Source organism: Arvicola amphibius, chromosome 11, assembly GCF_903992535.2.
Source record: "Arvicola amphibius chromosome 11, mArvAmp1.2, whole genome shotgun sequence".
In the NCBI taxonomy this organism is placed as follows: Eukaryota; Metazoa; Chordata; class Mammalia; order Rodentia; family Cricetidae; genus Arvicola; species Arvicola amphibius.
Genome location: NC_052057.2, coordinates 48020753 through 48039703, shown reverse-complemented (window position 1 = coordinate 48039703; position 18951 = coordinate 48020753). Strand labels below are relative to the sequence as shown.

The 18951-nt window shown below is 41.1% G+C and overlaps 1 protein-coding gene across 1 annotated transcript in view; it reads left to right on the top strand.

Annotated features, from left to right (window-relative positions):
* The window catches only part of Spata16 (spermatogenesis associated 16), a 269197-nt gene that overhangs the window by 84210 nt on the left and 166036 nt on the right, over nucleotides 1-18951 (top strand). Inside the window, exon 3 of the mRNA XM_038348424.1 lies at nucleotides 18564-18653. Within this exon, the coding sequence (XP_038204352.1) occupies nucleotides 18564-18653 (90 nt within the window). The remainder of the gene's footprint in view (nucleotides 1-18563; nucleotides 18654-18951) is intronic.

The window sequence follows — 18951 nt, the reverse complement described above, 5'->3', positions numbered from 1 at the left end:
ACTCTCTGATTTCCTTCCTTAAGTGGGACCCTTTGAAAGCAAATCTCACTTTGGTGTCCAAGGCATGCAGAGTTCAAGTCAGTGCTGACCAGGGAGGTTCCTCCTTGATGTCTAGCTTTCAGAGCACCAGGAAGCGCTGTGAAGGACACTGAGAGGAAAAAGTCTTCAGCTGTCTTACCCCATTGACATCCATGAACTACACTGTGAATAACAAGATATGGGAAGGTATGACAAGGCAAAACCATGGTCGTACTAGTGGCAAGAGTGTTACTGAAGTAACGATGCTTTCTGATAGGATTTAAGGCCCATGCAAAAGAAGAAAACATGTGCCTGGTACTGTAAATCTGGCCAAGAAACCATGGTTGAGGAATTTATAAGACCCCCCATGAACATAATCATATTATTTCTGTTAAATGAACATAATATCAAACTGTCATCTAAATTTGTGTTTATATACCAATAGATTAGTGAAGCTCTTTGACATCATCTAAGAGGTTTCTCTGTGCAGTGGACAGTGGGTTTAGTGGAAACCCACAACTGCTTAGAGTGCATAGAACGGGGCCCTTTGGGGCACACACCACAAATGGGGCAAAAATCCCAAAGCTTAGGAACCGTTGTAGAAGAGAGGGAAGGAAGATTGTGTGGTCTAGGGCTGGGGAGGACAAGAGCAGATGAAACAGGGTCTTCCAGACTTGACAAAAGTGCTGTGCTCCTGAACTCAGAGCGACTGTGGTTGCCTACATAAGACCTGTACAAGATCAAGCCAGTGAACATCCTAGCTTGGGGTGGGGAGGGGCACATGAGCCCCACTCTTAGCTGAGGGACTAGTGATAGTTATTGGCTTCTTGGAGAAGGAGAATAGGTTTTCTTTAAAGGCATAGCTCCTAGCTAGTAAGTCAACCACACTCCAGTAGATAGACTATATGAGCAATACAAATTGGATCCTGTGGGTTATTTAAAAGATGAGGACTGGAGAGATAGGAGTGGATCGCAAAGAAATTAGTAGAAAGAACATTAGTGTGGTGGTGTGAATGAATTGTCCTCCATATTCTTGGACATTTGAGTACTTGGTCCTTAGTAGGTGACACTGTTTGGGTAGGCTTAGGAGTGTAGCCTTGCTGGTGGAAGGGAATGTGCTACTGTAGGCTGACTCTGAGGTGGCAGAAGCCACACACCATTTCACAGCTTGCCCTCATGGCTTCCTATCTTGTGGCTCCAGATGTGAGTTCTTAGTCGTTCCTAACACCTTGCTTCCTGATTTCAAGCTTCCCACTGTGACAGTGATGGACTCACTCCTCTGGAACGGTAAGCCCAAATAAATGCTTCCACCTCTAAATTACTTTGGTCATGGTGTTCTTCTCACAGCAGAAGAAAATTAACCAATACAGGGGATGAATATGATCAAAATACCTTGTATAAAATTTTCAAGGAATTGATAGAAATGCTATATTTTAATAAATGAATCTCAATCCATATTTCCTTCTGAATTCTTTCGGCATCAGCTCCTTGTTTGACTGTAAAGTGCCCTGATATTGCAAATTGATTTTCCAAACCTTCTGTCTGTTTCATCTACTTTGTATGCATCCCTAGTTTAACCCTTTTAAGTAGAGTTTGTTAACGGATGATGATACAGGGTAGAAATTTACAATTCTGTCAATATGTTCCTTTGAGGGCTCATTGCTTATTAGCTGATATGATTTTCAGATAGAGTTACACAACACATGTCATTTTATTCACAGAATAGTAGAACTTCTAAAGACGTCCGATAGACAAGCATATAATTTACAAAATAATGTGTTATGGCATCTCATTTGACACAAGTCATAACAGGTTGAGACTGAACACATGGGTCCCAAAAGGACAGGATGTCAAAACAGGAAATGTAATTATCTGTAGATAAAGAAACGAGTCTTCAAAAAGAAACTATTAATATTTTTATTTAGAATGTCATTGTTAGTGGACTTCTAAAGTTGGGATCTCTCTAAGTAGTTTAACTTTGAACTAAAGATTGAAAGCATTAAACACAGCAAAATTGATGTCCAGGGTTTGTAATTACCACCTAATTACTAACTTAGGGTGCAAAAGACCCTGAGTTCAATCCCTGTCCCCAAAGTCTTTGTCCAATTCTACCTTTCACTTTAAATTTACATGATATAACATATCACCTAGGAGTCTACCTGGGGTTTATATTGCATAAACAAACATAATGTCCATTGTGGTACAAGTTAGTTAATTCTTATAAGTAATGAGAAGACTCACAGATAATCATCAGAAGTCCTAATATTTCATAAAATGGCAGAATTATGTCCAACATTTCTTTTGTAGAAAGGCTAAAACAGGCTTGACTATGGGCAAAATATTGCTGTATGAATACAGTTTGTCCACAAACTTAAAAACTCAAGATGTTATTATGACCAATTTTAGTATTTGATAATATAAAAATGATTTCATTTTTCTATCAAAAGTCTAATTCTCACATTCTCAAATAAAAATCCCTCTAATTATAATACTCTAAGAGAAATAAATATCCCATATTATGATCCAGTAAAATTATGTAGTAGAATCCAATATCATTTATTCCAGTTCATTTAAAAGAGCCTTGCATAATTTGCTATTTGAAGACAGAATGAAAAGCAATCGAACGCAAGCAGACATTTAGTGTTCCCATACAATACGGCTACTCAAAATACCACTTGAAGTATGTATTTACCCTTCTGGCTCTTTGCCTCAGAACTTATGCAGTGTCTGGAACATGGTTTACACCCAATAATTGTTGCTGAATGAATCATAAGTCATTTCTTGTAGGTTAGAACAGAGGGGAATTTATTAATTGTACTTTTCAAAGCCGTCATTCTAAACTACTTCCCACCCAAGCAACACAGAGAATAGAAAAGCAGGAACAGCCCGGCACCCTGTTCTTGAACCACCGCCACCACATCCCCTCCCTCCTCCCCCTCACCATCACTCCGACAGATGAACAGGGCCTTGCACGGACATCTTGGGTTTCTGAATCTTGATTGCTTTTTGCAAGAGTTGATAGTTGATATTTGTATCACAGACCCTGAAGTAAAGATAATAGGGCTAACACTGCATTATTTTTAAGGGAAAATGTCAAGAACAAAAAAAATGAAAATGTCAAAAGATATACTGTATTACTTAAAGACTACCCTGTTGGCAGAACTGGCCAGGTGATTTACAGAAGGCCTTTGCTGGACAGTCTTTGGATTACAATGTAGATGAAAAATAAATGGGAATCCATTTCCTGTTTATTCTCTCTAGACGTTTGACAGATGGAGGAAAAAATGAGAAGAAACAATTATAGCCTACAAGCCTGTAGGCTTCTTTTCCCGTTTTCCAGATTGTGAAAAATAATTTTTGAAGGAATTTTTTTCAAAGGCCCTACTTTGTCTCTGTGTTTTGTATACTATTAATAACACTAGCTGACTGCCGTCCCTGGTCACCTCTGCATAAAGATAGAGCAGTGTGAGGGTGTGTGAACTTGACATTCAACTGCAGAGCAGCTTTTAAAAAGTGGCCCTTTATGTAATTAGATTCCATCCTGTAAGAATGAAGACATTCTGAAGAGTCACTCGTGGCCTTCCCTTTGGCTAGCAAACTATTGAAACAAAGGAGCTGAGAAACTGGTATTTCTCCAGAGTCCCATGCTAGGAAAGGAAAGGGCTGGGACCTCTGTGCCAGAGGTGATTTCGTACAGCTCGGACAGTTCTGTCAGACCACCTTTCAAGGAAGAATGCAGCAGAGATGACAGGCAGGACACAACTTGAGCAGGGATGTTTGATTTTATATATATATACTTGCTATCCTCTGTTTAAACCTCAGCGTCATGCCAGAACCATGAGGAAGGTCAGACTTGAGGGGAGGGATATCACAGGCCCTTTCTGTTCCCTTCTCAGTATGACTGCACTGGATCAATCCTCCTCAGCTTTCATTATGCGTTACCTGTTTGGTTGCTCTTTTGTGGGTGGTTGGCTCAAGCCCAATCATCAGGACTACTGAGGCCCAGTCTCTTACCCTAACGACTTGGAAACAACACATGTAGATCTCATCAGGGAATCTCAGATCATGTTAGGGTCTCTGGCAACTCCTACAGAAGTGCATTATTTAGCCACCTTATTAGCATTTTTATTGCATGAATATTCAAGTGTCCACTGTTTATGAGCCATTCACAAAGTGCCCACATACAAAAATGAATGGCAAGGGCATCTCTCCCTATAACGGAGAAGCTTTCCCTGCCTAAAAAGTAATGAATACATAGAATAGTCAGAGAAAAGTAGAGAAAACTGTTCTCCACTAACAAGAAGTTATAGCCCGGCATACTTCTGAAGTTCCAGTAGAGAAACATGTTTATTTTTACGGTGACTTAATGCATGCTCATTAGGGTGAAGGGGTACAAAAGACCTGAAGCTAGGCGACCTCCTCTAGGCTCCTATTTCTTGGTCTTGATGAGCAATTAAATTGTCTCCTGCACCCTTAGTTATCATTCGAGTCTAAGAGGCCAACCTCACAGTCAAGGTCTAAGTCCATGCGCTGACACAGAGCTCCTGGCTTCTCTGTGCAGTGTGCTAATCCCCGCTCAGCGCTAGGCAGGCCCAGGTTAGAGGACAGCCTGGGTCCCCGAGTGAGACTGTCTGAGGAGCGACCAGGACTGTGCATTCCTTGGTGCTGTGACACTATAGCAATGTAAGAATTCATCTCATAGATTCCTGATAATGTCGAGAAATGGAGTATTGCTCATTAGAGATAATGGCATAATTTAATTCTTCCACATGTAATTAGCTGTATAGCTAATTATAATTTTAGGTGCAAAAAATGTGAGAAATGATGTTCAAGCTACATGAATTCTCCAAAACTAATCTTTTTCCCCATGATGTGACTTCACAAAGACCTGGAGAGGCAGCGGAGGGTGAGTCCTGGGGTGGCTTCCTGGGGAGTTAGTTAGGATTCCCCTCACACTGCCGCAAACACAGACTCCGCTCCCATTCTGGAAGAGCCACGCTTTATTCGACAGCGATCTAGTGCAGCTTTCTTATTTCAAAAACCAATGCCTTCATTTCTAATTTTATGCTCTGATACTTTATGAAATAGTTCCATTCCTGCCGTGTAAATTAAATTGGGTGCTGACGGATTTTTTTTTGTTTGGGGGATTTTTTGGTGTGGGGGGGTAGTGGGGGGTCTGGATCACAGATGGGAGATATTTAAACTGAGTGCCTAGACTCTGTAGTTCTTATCAGCAAGTGGAAGACTTTAATTTTGATTTTTTTTCTATTTCTAATTGTCAGTGATAAAATAAAGCCTATTTCTCTATTTGCGGTGCCTCTGTTTCATGCATTTGGTGATTGCCTTTCCACAACTGTCATTCCACCGCACCAGTGTTTCTGACATCAGTAGTCATGTTGTCTAGTGGCATTTCACTTGTATTTTAATGAAATAAAGACTTTATTTATTAATTGAAAAAGTAAGAGTCACACTGAAAAGTAAGAGTCACACTGGCCAACCTTACAGACCAGGCAGCAATGATACACACCTTTAATCCCAGTAGCCATGCTATTTTGACGTAGAAATCAGATGGTGCACACCTTTAATCCCAGCCCAGGGAGGAATATAAGACAGGAGGTAACAGCTCTCAGACATAGTCTCATTCTGCGATTCCTGGAGGTAGGATCACCATTTAGGACTGAGGTCGAGGTAAGAGTCAGGGGCTGGCTGTCTTGCTTTTCTGACCTTCAGGTTGAACCCCAATTTCTGTCTCTGAGTTTTTATTAATAATGCTTCAGTGTTGAATGAATCTGAAAGAATTATCTTTGCTGACTTTCTGAAAATCTGTTTCAGAGAAAACAGATTGTTACATTATTGGGCATCTTGGAATAAATTGATTTTTTTGATTATACTACAAGAACAATAGGAATTGAGCAAACAACCTGTTAAAAGCATTTGTTATTTTTCCCCCACTGGCTGCTGGTAAAACCAGAAGCAAATGTATCCCTGGTCTCCTGCAAAAATTAGGAAGTCGTGACATGAACACTGGCCTAATCTCATGCAGCCTTGTCTTCAGCTCTCGGTTCTAAATCTCGTTTTCCTCAATTCAGCTGTCGTATGTTCATTTTATGGTTTATCTACAGCAAAATGCATATACCATGAAACTCACAGACTTGTCCAGTTGTAAATGTGCGACTCAGGACAGCTAAGCATATTCACACGGCCGTGCAGAACACGTCCAGAACTGTGCTCATGCTATATCATGGAAGGTCTGCTCACCTCAGGCCGCAGCCTTTCATTCCCCTCCCTGGCCACACTCAGAAAACATACTCTGTTCTCGGTGCCTATGAATTTGACCACATAGTCTCCTTGCATGCAATGATCTGAATCGTCACCTAGTGCTTATGGTATAGACCCTAATCTCCAACGTCATGCTGTTGTGAGGTGGGACCTTTAGGTTATTCTAGCACACACACTGCTTTTATAAACAGACTAATGTCCTTGTCATGAGAGTAGTTGTGGGTCTGCAGAGATGGTTCAGCAGTTGAGAGAATGTCCTGCTTTTATAGAGATTCTGAATTAAGTTTCCAGAACCCAGGCAGGCAGCCCATACCATTTCTACCTCCAGCTGCCTTTCCAATGTGTGGAGGCACCAGAACTCCTTACTCACATGGTACACAAACATACTCTCACCACACACACACACACACACACACACACACACACACACGCACGCACGCACGCACACGCACACCATTTTTATGAGTAATTCTTTTTGACATGGTGTCCTGATAGAAGGATGAATTTGGCCACCATGTTAAAGCAAATAAAAGTGCCCTTGCTACGTAGAAGCTGCCTGATCATATGCTTTACAGCCTCCAAAACTGTGAGGCAAACAAATGCCTATTGCTTACAAACTGCACAACATGCAGAATTGTTTTGAGCAGCACACAGAAGACTGGGGCAGCAAGGAGCTCACACAACACAATACTGGACTCTGTGTGTGCTTATTTCTCAAGTTTCATTGGCGTCACAGCATGTGTTTTGTTTTGATTTCTGAAGCTGAGTAACAAGCATGTCCGTGTGTGTGTGTGTGTGTGTGTGTGTGTGTGTGTGTGTGTGTGTGCACATCTGTGCTTGTTGTATGTATGGGTATATGTAGTATGTATATGTCTGTATGCATATGTGCCTTGTGTGTATATGTGTTGATGTGCATGTGTGCTTTTGTGAGTGTATGTGTGTATATATGTACATATGTGCATTTTTATGTGTATGCAAATGTGTATGTGCCCATATATGTGTTTATGTGTATTTGTTGTGTATGCATGTATGAATGTTTGTGTATGTGTTTCTGTTTCTGTTTGTATACATATGTGTATGTGTGTGCGGCATTTTCTTATCCTCTCTCATCTAGCAGTGTTGTTGGGAGCGGGGCCTTTTGTCCAGCTCAGCTAGCTTACAACTGAAATAATCACACAGAAACTGTATTAATTAAATCACTACCTGGCCCATTAGCCCTAGCTTCTTATTGGCTAACTTTCACATCTTGATTAACCCATTTCCACTAAATCTCTGTATCACCACGTGATTGTGGCTTATCAGCAAGATTCTAACCTACATCCGTCTCAGGCAGGAGATTCATGGCATCTGTCACACTGCCTTCTTCCTCCCAGCATTCAGTTCTATCTTCCCTGCCTACCTAAGTGCCGCCCTATCAAAGGCCAAGGCAGTTTCTTTAATAACCAATGAAAGCAACACAAATACAGAAGGACATCCTACACCATAGCAGTGGATGCTTAAATGTTTGAACCCCTTGATTATTGAGAATAAACATGATATGTTTCTTCAAAACACTCTTTGTAATTTCTTCGCCATTACAACTGCTTGATTTCTGTGAGTGTGATAAACTATAAAACCAAAGACAAAGTCTTTGTTGACTGAGAACTCCAGGTCACAGTCCACCATTTGGGGGAAATCACATAGGAAGTCACATGGCTTATCACAGTCAGTTACAATCAAGAGAAAAGAGACAAATGCATCCTGGCCTGCTTGCTTTCTCCTCACTTCCGCAGTTCAGGGCTTTCTGCCTATTCAGTGATGTGACTCATAGGAGCTGGGTCTTCCTATATCAATTAACAAGCAAGAAAATCCATGATAAACAAGCCCACAGGCTGAGCCATTCTAAGCAACCTCATTGAGGCTCTTTTCCAGGTTAATCTATGCTGTGTCAAGGTGAGAATTAAAACCAGCTATCACAGGTATACATCCACAAAGATGAATTGTTGGACAAAATAGTAATTCTAGTTTGGGTTTAAAGACTTGTTTTCTGTGGTGACTGCACGCAGGTTCGCTTGTTTGTTTGTCCTAATGGCAGCTGTCCCATGCACTGCATCACCTGGTTGGGATCTTGTTTCCTGTGGCCTGGTCATGCAGAGCATCTCTGTGCTCAGCAGCCTGTGGTTCAGTCCTGAGTGTGCTCACATGCTGAGCCATCACCTCCAGAACCTGTCCCCCTGCAGTGCAGCCTACTGCATGTCAAGACATCAAGCCAGATTTTTGCTTTGTATTTCTTCTGCTCTTCCATAGCTGCCTTTTCAGCCTTTTAACGAACACAGATTTTAATACTCATATCATACAATTGATGTATGGGTTCTTTTGTTTGTTTCCTTGCATTATTATTACCATGAGTTAGCCTGAACCATGTTCTAGGAGAGAATATTGCAATACCCAACCTCCCTTCAATCTCAGGCATCTCTTTATTCTTCTTTGATATCTTAAACCCTGCCTTGCAATGGACTCTTCTTATTATTCTTTTAATATAACAGTGTGGACACATCATCTAAACAGACATATATGGCAATGATTGAACACACATCATAATCTTCATTTTATGTTGATGTATCTATTGGCCCTTGCTCCTGTCTTTTCAAAAATGGTTGCATGGCAAATACCTTGGAGGAAAGGCAAGTCTGCTTGCAGCCTTAAAACATGAGAATGGAATTTCCAGTTATAAGAGACAGGCAGTGGCAGCTGGACATGGTGAGGCATGACTGCGTCTCAGCACTACTAAAGCTAGGTCAAGAGGACTGATGTCTGGAAAAATCATATCAAAAAAAAAAAAAAAAGAAAAAAACATTCATACTTAGGGCTACAAAAGATCTCTCTCCTGGATCTCAGGATTCCAGTCCTACTGTGCTACCTACTCCATGGGAAGGAATCCCCTGGCGCTGCCACATGGGTTCATAGTCCAGCAACTTCATAATATTCTTGCTTGCTGATAGACGATGAGACTTGCCTATCCTTTGTCTGTTATTAGGGAGGCTGAGGCCTCTCATCAGCATTCATAGAACTACATTGGGAAAACTTGGTAAAGCTTGCAAGAAGGGAGACCTCTGAGCCCCCTGCAGTGCTGAGGAAGGTATTACAGAAAATTCTGTGGCCTTATTTGGGAGTTATTTTGCCTAATCTCCCACTTAGTGAGAAATTTCTTGTCAGTGTCCTGAGAGATGGCTTCCTAAATATCACTAAGCAGTTCAAAGCCGGTTCCATCGGTGCTTGTGGAGGTCACCCTTAAGATGAACTGGTGTGTTTGTAATTCCCTGACACTGATTTTTGCTTTGCTTTGTCTGGCGTTATATGGAATAAATAATCCTGCTTGCCACTTGGAAGGCCTTGGATTTATTGAGTCTCAAAATAATGCTATTTCAATATCTAAACATATTGACGTTTTCTATTCAGATCTTGTTTCCCAGACCAATTAAATATTCCAGACATGTCCCAATATGGTGATGATCTGTTCACATGCTCAGAGCTAAATGATTCAAAAGACTTACATGGCCTAGTGAAAATAGCACTTACTCCATTGAAATCGTGACTTCTATTGATTTAGCATAAGGTTTTATATATAATTTTGTGTTTGTATTGTTGTATCATATTTAAAGTGCAGGCAGTTAAAATATTCAAACTTTTCTACATGAGCAAACTCAAACCATGACTCACTTCATAAACACAATTTTTAAATGTAATCTTCTCACTGAACCACCCCTGATGACTTGGGGTTTCTCTTCCGTCAGCAGTGGTGTTGGTTCCTGCTTGTATAATATTTTTGCCATCTGAATAGTCTATAACCATCCCTTCAATTTTTTAATATTAGTCATGAATGGAAATGGCTGCAGCAGGCTCTGAGCTTGAGCTGCCTTCTTCTGTGATGATCTGGCACACATTGACTGGTCATCATGCGCTGAGCAATGTCATTCGCCAGCACTGTCATCGTGTTCCCCCTAGGATGCCGTACTCTGCTTCAGTGGAAGCAGTTCATATTCCTGATATCCTCTAGCTCTCCTGATTATTTCTTTTTAAAGATGGCAGTGCCTTATTGGGAGAGTAAGTCAGGTTTGTCTCAGGAGCATACATCAATAATCTCTCTGAGATATAGTAGCAAAGGTCTTCATTCACAGAGCGAGGAAAAAAAAATCATGGCTTCTGGTAGAGAAGTGGAGGCAAAGCCTCTCTGGAGAAAGAGGTAGAGTACCCTGCCTTTGCTCACCAAAAGAAGAGGAGAACTGAAACTCTCTCTGTGAGAGGGAACAGTAACCCCTTGTAGTAGGAGGAGTAGGCCGTGTCCCACTGCCCGGCTACCTTAACCCATGAAATAACCACATAGAAATTGTATTAATTAAATTACGATCTGGCCCATTATATCTAGCCTCTTATTGGCTAACTCTCACCTCCTGATCTAAGCCATTTCTACCAATCTGTGTAACACCACGAGGTCATGGCTTACCAGGAAAGATTCTAACCAGCGTCAGTCTCAGGCAGGAGAATCATGGCGTCTGCTACACTGCCTTTTTCCCAGCATTCTGTTCTGTCTACTCCATCCACCTAAGGGCTGCCCTATCAAAAGGCCAAGGCAGTTTCTTTAATCAAACAATGAAAGCAACACAAATACCGATGGACCTCCTACACCAACCCCTCTTGCTCAGGAAAGACATTAAGGGTTCTCATGCCCATCAACAGGGAACATGAAATGGTCTCCAGCATGGTGTAAACCACACGTTCAGCACAGCTTGGATGGTATAAAGAAATTTTCCATGGTGAGGGGTAGGGCAGGAACATTTGGCAAGAATTTTCTAAAATTAAGGGGGGACAAAACAGAAAGAACATGTCTAAGTTTTTGACAATAAAAGAAAATATGACAATAAAAAGTAATACCACTCTAAAAAGTACAATAAGGAAAATAAGAGAAATAAAAGTCACAGATTAGAAATAAAGAAGCATTTTATTTACAGACATGGTCACAGTCCATGCAGAGAATCCTAAAGTATCTTTGGAAAAGCTTTTAGAAGTAAATCTCCTTTATAAATACATAGCAGAGTACAAGATCAATGTCCAATGAAATCAGTTACATTTCCCTAAGTCAGCAAAGAGCAGATAAAAATCAAAGCCTAGAGATTGTGGTCCCTTATGGAAATAGAAAACATCAAGCACTCTGGGCAGATCTAACACATTCGTGTAAGATTTTCATACTAGGATTCTAGGACATCGAGGAAAGAAAGGAAGCCTAAACTGTGGAGAAACCTACTTATTGATCATATGATGCAATATTGTTAAAATATCAAAACTCTCTGAATCTGTATGAAATTTAAAAACCTCAATGGACAATTTTGGCAACTAGCCTACCATTTAAAAAATACAGAAAAGTAAAGTTTCTCAAAGTTTTAAGCAACTATGAGGGGGTAATGAAGTTTAGAGGAAAAAGCATAAATTAATGTCGGTTACCTTTGCCTTCTACCGTACACAAACCTGGACTTAAAGCTGTGGCTGTGGGGAGGAGCTCCTACCTAGGCTCAGGGCTCAAGCTTTAATTCCTAGCACTAGGGGAAAATATAATTAAAACAAACTGATAATAAAAAAGAAGTCAAGCATGGTTGCGTATGTCTTTAATCTCAGCACTCAGGAGACAGAGGCAGGTGGATCTCTGTGAGTTAAAAGCCAACCTGCTTTACCGAGTTTGTTCCAAGAGAGCCAAGAGTACATAGTGAGACCATTTTTCAAAAACAAAATAAATGAGTAAAAGCAAACTCACGTCAAACAATACATAGACGTATCTGTGATGCCAGGTTTGTTGATGGCACCGTGGACAAACCTTGTGGCATCCTTCTGTAACCCTATCACTCAGAAGTGTGGGCAGGAAGATTGCAACCTCAAGGCTGGTAGTACGCAGTACCACTGTGGGAATGCAGAAGACTCAGGTCTCCGTTGGCAAGAGAAGGTAAGCATATGGTCGCCATAGGACCCACCATCCTCCTTCCAGGTGTTTTTCTGAGAGAAATGAAACTTCAAGCCATTTTATTCATACTGAAAGCCAACAGAAACTCATTGGTTGCTAAATGAGCAATGACTGTGGGATGCACAGATAATCTAAAAGAGCAAAATGGGAGCGCAAACTTCACGATGCAGCAGTGGGTGCAAAAGCATTACAGCGAAGATGCTGTGCAAACAAAGCAAAGCTCCCTGCTGTAAAGGAGCTCCATGGTGGAGTGCCTAGCATGGATGAGGCCCTGGCTCCACACCCCAGCACTGAAAAAATTATATCTACCATATGGTTCCATTTTTATAAAATTCTGCAGAAAGCTGAGTAAAGGTACTTAAAGTTTATCCAGAGAGAAAAGCTATAAGCAAGCAGAATGAAATAAACTCATCATTCTCGTGAATGAAAGCTAAGATCGGGGGACAGACAACTGAAAGCTAGAAAGAAAATACACATTTTTGATATAGTAAGACTAAGAGAAAAATAAACTGCAGAGATGACAAAACTTGATTGGTAAATCAGTTATCTCTCTTTTTTCTTGATCTACATCTGTCAATTTAACCAATTACAAATAGGAAACCATCCGGGGTGGAGAATGTATCTGTATTGAACATGCCGACTTTTTGCTTTGCCACACTTCCCTACAGGATGCACTATCACAGCTGTTTACATAGCAACGACATTTCAGTGTGCATTACAAGTAATCTAGACATGATTTAAAGTGATAGAAAGACATGCATGCATTGCATGCAGATCCCAGAGCATCTTACACAAGGCATTTGAGCACCAGAGATTTTGGAATCCACAGGAGGCCCTGGCACCAATGGCCCGTGGATAACAACAGGTGACTTTATGAAAGAAAAATTGAGCAAATTGAAAACCCAGACAGCAAAATTAATAACTGTGACTAAAATGAGTTTAAGGAGAATAACAAAACTTAAGCCCATGACAGCACAACTTTAATATAACATTTTATTTAAAATTAAAACAGTGTAACTTCCTTAACCTTTAGCTTCAATATCCTGCTTGTTTTTAAGATGTTTGTGAATTATCATTAATTCTTTACTACAAAAGGTGAAATAACAGAGCTCTGTCACTCTTCTCAGACTTACATACAATGATAAATATCAGCGAGACCCTGACAGGGCCCTAGACCACCTCCTTCCATTAATTCCCTTATGAAAAGAATTCAGTCTACACAAAAGGACAAAGAAATTAGATGTGTATTGTTTTGGAAATCAGTAACTTATTCTTGCAGATAACATAGAACTGAATTGATATTGTTGATATTAAGAAGAATACAAAATAAGTTCAAATATAAGCAGTGAGAACAAGAAGTGCCTAAGAATGTAATGGAAAAAGATTTCATTCTTACATCCGTTATATGTAGCATTTCTCAAATTTGGGTATGCATTCAGATCACCTGTGGCGCTTACCTGTGAGACCTGGTTCTGCACCTGATAGGTAGGAATCAAGGTCTCCGGTTCTAATGACTGTGTCAGTACTGCTGTAGACCATTCTCTGGACTGGAAGGTATAGATGTGAAACATGCTCCAATGAACATGTGTGTATACATGTGTTCTTGTATGCAACCTTAAAACATGAGAACTGACAAGGAATTAGTGAAATTGTTTGTCAGATCTTGGCCTCTGCCCAGCCCCAATGGCTCCATCCACAATACAACTATATCTACAGAACACCTCACATACCTAAGACACGGGGATCACTGCAGAGGAGGGGGTCGGAAGACTAAGAGGATCAGGGAGGTTGGTGTGAGGCTGTGTCTCCTACTAATGTCGGGATCTACACCCATAAAGTCTTACCAACATGACTTCACAAATATGAGCTGACACCAATCGACATACCAAGGATGACACCAATAGGCATGCAAAAGTGGACAGCAGGAAAGACCCTGATGCCTCAACCCTACCCAAAGAATGCAGGCAACTGAGGAATGCTAAGAGCTGGAAAAATAGTCCTCTTCATGGGAGAGCACACCAGTTTGTTACCCAGTACCAAATGATCTGCTCTGAAAACATATAGACAGGTAACATTATGCAGACTGAGCCGGCTACATTTAGGAAAATGTATGTATATGCATATGTATTTACATAGGAGCATGTAAAAACAGTTAATGAAAACAGAGGCCATGGATTTGAAAGAGAGCAAGGAAGGTATATGGGAAACTTTGGAAAAAGCAAAAGGAAGGGAGAAATGATATAATTTTACTAAATTAACAAGAGAAAAACTTTTAAAGCTTGTTCAATATTCCAATCCATCCTTAAAAGCATGAAAGGTTGAAATGTTACTGAGACCAATAAAATTGTTTAAGGAAGAGAAACACCACATTTTGGGACAAGAATACATTAGACCAAAGTTTACCTTCATAGTAATAAAAATCAGGAAATCATCTTTTGGCTTAATTTGTCTAGGGGTTTTGTTTGTTTCTAGCTTGTGTTTGTGTCTGTATTTGTTCTGTGATGTATCTCTCTACACAGCCCATCATAGCCCTCAACTTGCACTGTTCTGCCTTCCAGCCATCCCTGGCTCAATGTTTCTTCAGTTTAAAGGAGACAAAGACTGTAAGCTTCATCAGAAAAAAATAAGTTCATCATATTAGCTAACACATTTCTTCTCAAAGCAGACAATAGCAGGCTTTTTCCCTTCCAAGAGGATTTATTTCAGACTTAATGATTCTTAGTACAGTTTCCGTTACGTGAAAGACTGACCACATCAAGCATGGAGACGTCACACCCCACCGTGATGTAGGTATGCCTGTGACCTCAACATCCAGCACTGAATAAGGACAAACTCTTTACCTGATGAATCAAGAAGCTAAGGATAGGTCGGAAACAGTCCTCCCCTCAGACGTCACTGTCTCACATGAACTTAACAGATCAAGGGGACTGCCCGTTCATCCAGTTATGTGGATTTAATACAAGGTGATGTGGGATTCCCCTCTGTATACTGTTAATATGTTTTATTGACATTGGTTAATAAAGATGCTGCTTTTGGCCAATGGCTTACCAGAATATAGCCAGGACATGCAGAGAGAGTAGGCAGAGTCAGAGATAAGCCTTGTAGCTACCGCAGAAGACAGGTGCCAGACAGAACCTTACCAGTAGGCCATAACCACAGGTGATACACAGATTAATAGAAATGGGTCAATTTAAGATATAAGAGTTAGCCAGGAATGTGCCTAAGCTATTGGCCAAGCAGTGTTGTAATTAATACAGTTTCTGTGTATATTTCTGTGATTATTTCATGTCTGGGCAGCTGAGAAAAGAACACGCAGTCTCCAACTACACAGAGGTAAATGTTAAGACATCCACAAACAGAAATCATAAAAGCACAAGGCTACCAAAGTTACAAATTACTTTTAAAAAATAAACTTCTTCCTCAGATAATCCATTATTTTACACGATCCTTTGCCCTTAACATGAGCTTGTCAACCAAGCAAGCAGCCAGAACCTGCTGCTCACACCAATTCCATTCTCCTCACAGAAACTCAGACTTCCTGTAATTCCCTATGACAGGACGCCGGCTTCTTCCCAGAAGCCCTATCAGCATACCTAAATGAGAGTCACTTCCTCTGTGCTGAAGACCAGAATAATCAGCGCAGAGGCCTCCTTCTGATTACAATCACAGTTCCCTCGCTCCAGCCCCGGGGAGACTGTCCATTTTGGTCATAGTCAGCCCTGCTGACTCTCCAAATAGAGTCAAATGAGAAATGATCAGCCGCGTTAGAGGACAAATCATCATTCGCCCAGCGAGTTGCACACAACGGAGAATAGATCTTTAAAAGGACATGTCATTTGGAGATGCAGCAACAAATTAATGGAAGTGTGGAAACGACGGCTTCACAACCAGCGCTAACATTTGCCTGCCAGACAGCTAACAGGAACACACAGTGAAAGCTGCAATTACTACGAGAGGGTCAAAAATAATGGGTGGCCAGATGTGACCTCTCTTCTGACGGTTCTAAACGCCCCTTTGTGGTTCCACCCTCACGGGGGAGACTGGTTCTGGGTCTGCTTTAAGAGCCACTTTTTCAAGTGGGGAACTGCATGGTTCAGGGAGGGTGAGGCTGTAGTCAAAACAACATAGCCCAGACTAACAATAGACCCACATCTGATCCCATATTGCCTCCGAAACACAGAAGGCTCATAATTACACGTGATTTCTAAAAATCAGAATCATTTCCATGCTGCCTCCGCTATGTGGTCTCTGCCCACCGACACCATTAACCAATCTTAATGTCCCCTGTCTCTCCTCCCTCATCCTGTCTCACGTTCCCTCACTCCTACTCCTTCGTCAGCCCTCCTTCCTTCCACCTAATCCCTTTGGTTTTGTTTTGTTTTGTTTGCTTTGTTTTGTTTTGTTGGAAAAGCAGAAACAGGAAACCGCACCCTAGGCTAGCTGCACACACTCATTAAACAATGTGCCTACCACACCTGAAGAAGATGCTACCCATGTGTAGATGGAGGAATGGAAGAGTTAGAACTCAGAAGAAAAGCTCTGGTCAGAGTCCGAGACCACGTCCCCAGACAGAACTGTGTTGCTGGTCATTGGGCTTGCATTTGAGGATTACTTTCAGAAAGTAGACCAGGCAACATGCTTTATAGACTCACTGCTATCTGAACCGGTAGAGCGGTAGCAGTTGGTGTCTATTAGTAGCTTTACCTTCCATCAAGCGAAGCCCTGTGATAATTCTTAAGTATCCTGCGATTCACTGAGATCTCACCAATATAAATGTTCCCTACTCTTCGGGAAACAAACACTCATTTTCAGAAATCGTTCCTCGTGGAGTACAGCCCATCCTCGCTAACTGGGACCCTCTGATTAAGAAGCCATTGCAGAGGAGGCAATAAGGTACACAACACAGAGCTGGGGCTATTAGTGGACTAGCGTTTCTTTAACCTCTGTTTTCCGTTTGTGTTTCAAGTGGAACGGATTGAATCACCTTGTCCTATGTAACAACAATTGTCCTGGGCCTCATGGAGGGGAGTTACTTCTCTCTGGCCCTTTTAGAAGCAATGTTTCTGGGAGTGAAAATATTTTAATCTGTAAGTTTCTCAACCTCAAGTTCGTGATTCAGCCAAAAAGAATCTCATGGATTCTCTAAAGTTGGTCACCTCTGTTTACATGCATTTTTAAGAAGTGGTTTATAGATTCAGTATTTCTCAAAATGAAAATCAACTGTTTACTTCAAAAATGACCCAGTTCCAAGTAAATCCATCAGCCTATGGGCAGTCTTAGAATGTTCTATAATAAAACCTGTTGGCTCTATAGCATCTGAATCCCCACGTCTCCAAGTGTAGCAGGAGCTGCCTCTGAGGCTTGACTAACAAAGGACTCCCTTATCAGCGATGGCTAAGAACTGCTTCTAAACAGACTCGGTTCTGTCAGATTCCTCTAGTGTCGCCTAGCCTAAGAACTCTGAAGGAAGCAAGAAAGGGAATTCCTGTCAGTTTATCTCTGGAAGAAGAAGCCAGGGAGACATGTTCATCTGAATTTTGACTGAAATGCTAAAACTCTCGAACAGCACAACAAAGCCAGCAGCTCAAGAGTCTGGACGTTTCCAGTGAGCTGAGCCTTGTAATTGCACTGAAGAGAAAAAGAAGGGCAAGCTGAGAAAGTCCCTCACCTGAGAAGGGGAGGCCGAGACCAGCCTCCTCAGCAGATATATGCACAGCCACCCCCACGCCACCACACCTTCCACAAAGCCTTATTCTCCAATTAAATGCTTCAGTTACAGCCTCTTTTATCAAAAATTCAACCGTTTACAATCTCTCCCTTCTTTAAAGTAGCCACTCCAGAAGACATGGCGTGAAACCGCTTACCCAAACGTAGCAGGGAGGCCAGAGGCAGGAGACGTAAGGGCATGTGCAGTGTACATATGTACAAGATGGCATCATAGAAGACCCGGACTGTTGCCTGGTATACTGACAGATGCAAATCAAGTAGCACCATGTTGTATACGCAGCATAAGTTAGGGTTGGGTTCCTTACCATTACCAGATATACAAAAATAAATTCAGTACTGCCAAGTAGCTCCTATGATGCAAACCTAATCTGTTTTCCAATCATGCTGGCTTGTTTGTCTTCCCCGACAAATCACCAGGGACCTCATCTCATTCATTAGCATACTTTAAGATGATAGAGAAAATTGAATACATGTGATTACATTCCTATATACTTCTGGTAATTGTCCTTTAAGGATTAATGCCATTTGTATTTCTTTGATCTCTTTACAGGAGTATTGTTTTAAACCCAGCCTATTTCCGAAACCATCTTCGTCAGGCAGCCGTGTTTAGATGTCTGGAGAGATACTCAGAAGCCGCCCGGTATTTTTGTTATAACTTTGTGAAGATTTATTTAAAGTTAAATTAATTTTACCCTCAGATTCTGGTAATAGCATAAGAGGACATTCCATTTCTCTCATGGAATATGATTTTACTCGAATTATTGTCTTATAAATGTCAAGCCAACAATTATTGAGTATCTTTTTCTTTAATTAAAGCTATTCTATGTTCATAGCTCTTAGCAAAATTCAAACTTTCCAACCATGAGGTCATTAATGATGATGGGAAAACTTTCATAGATATCAGAAATGAACTTGACCTCTTAGTCTCGAGGATGCTC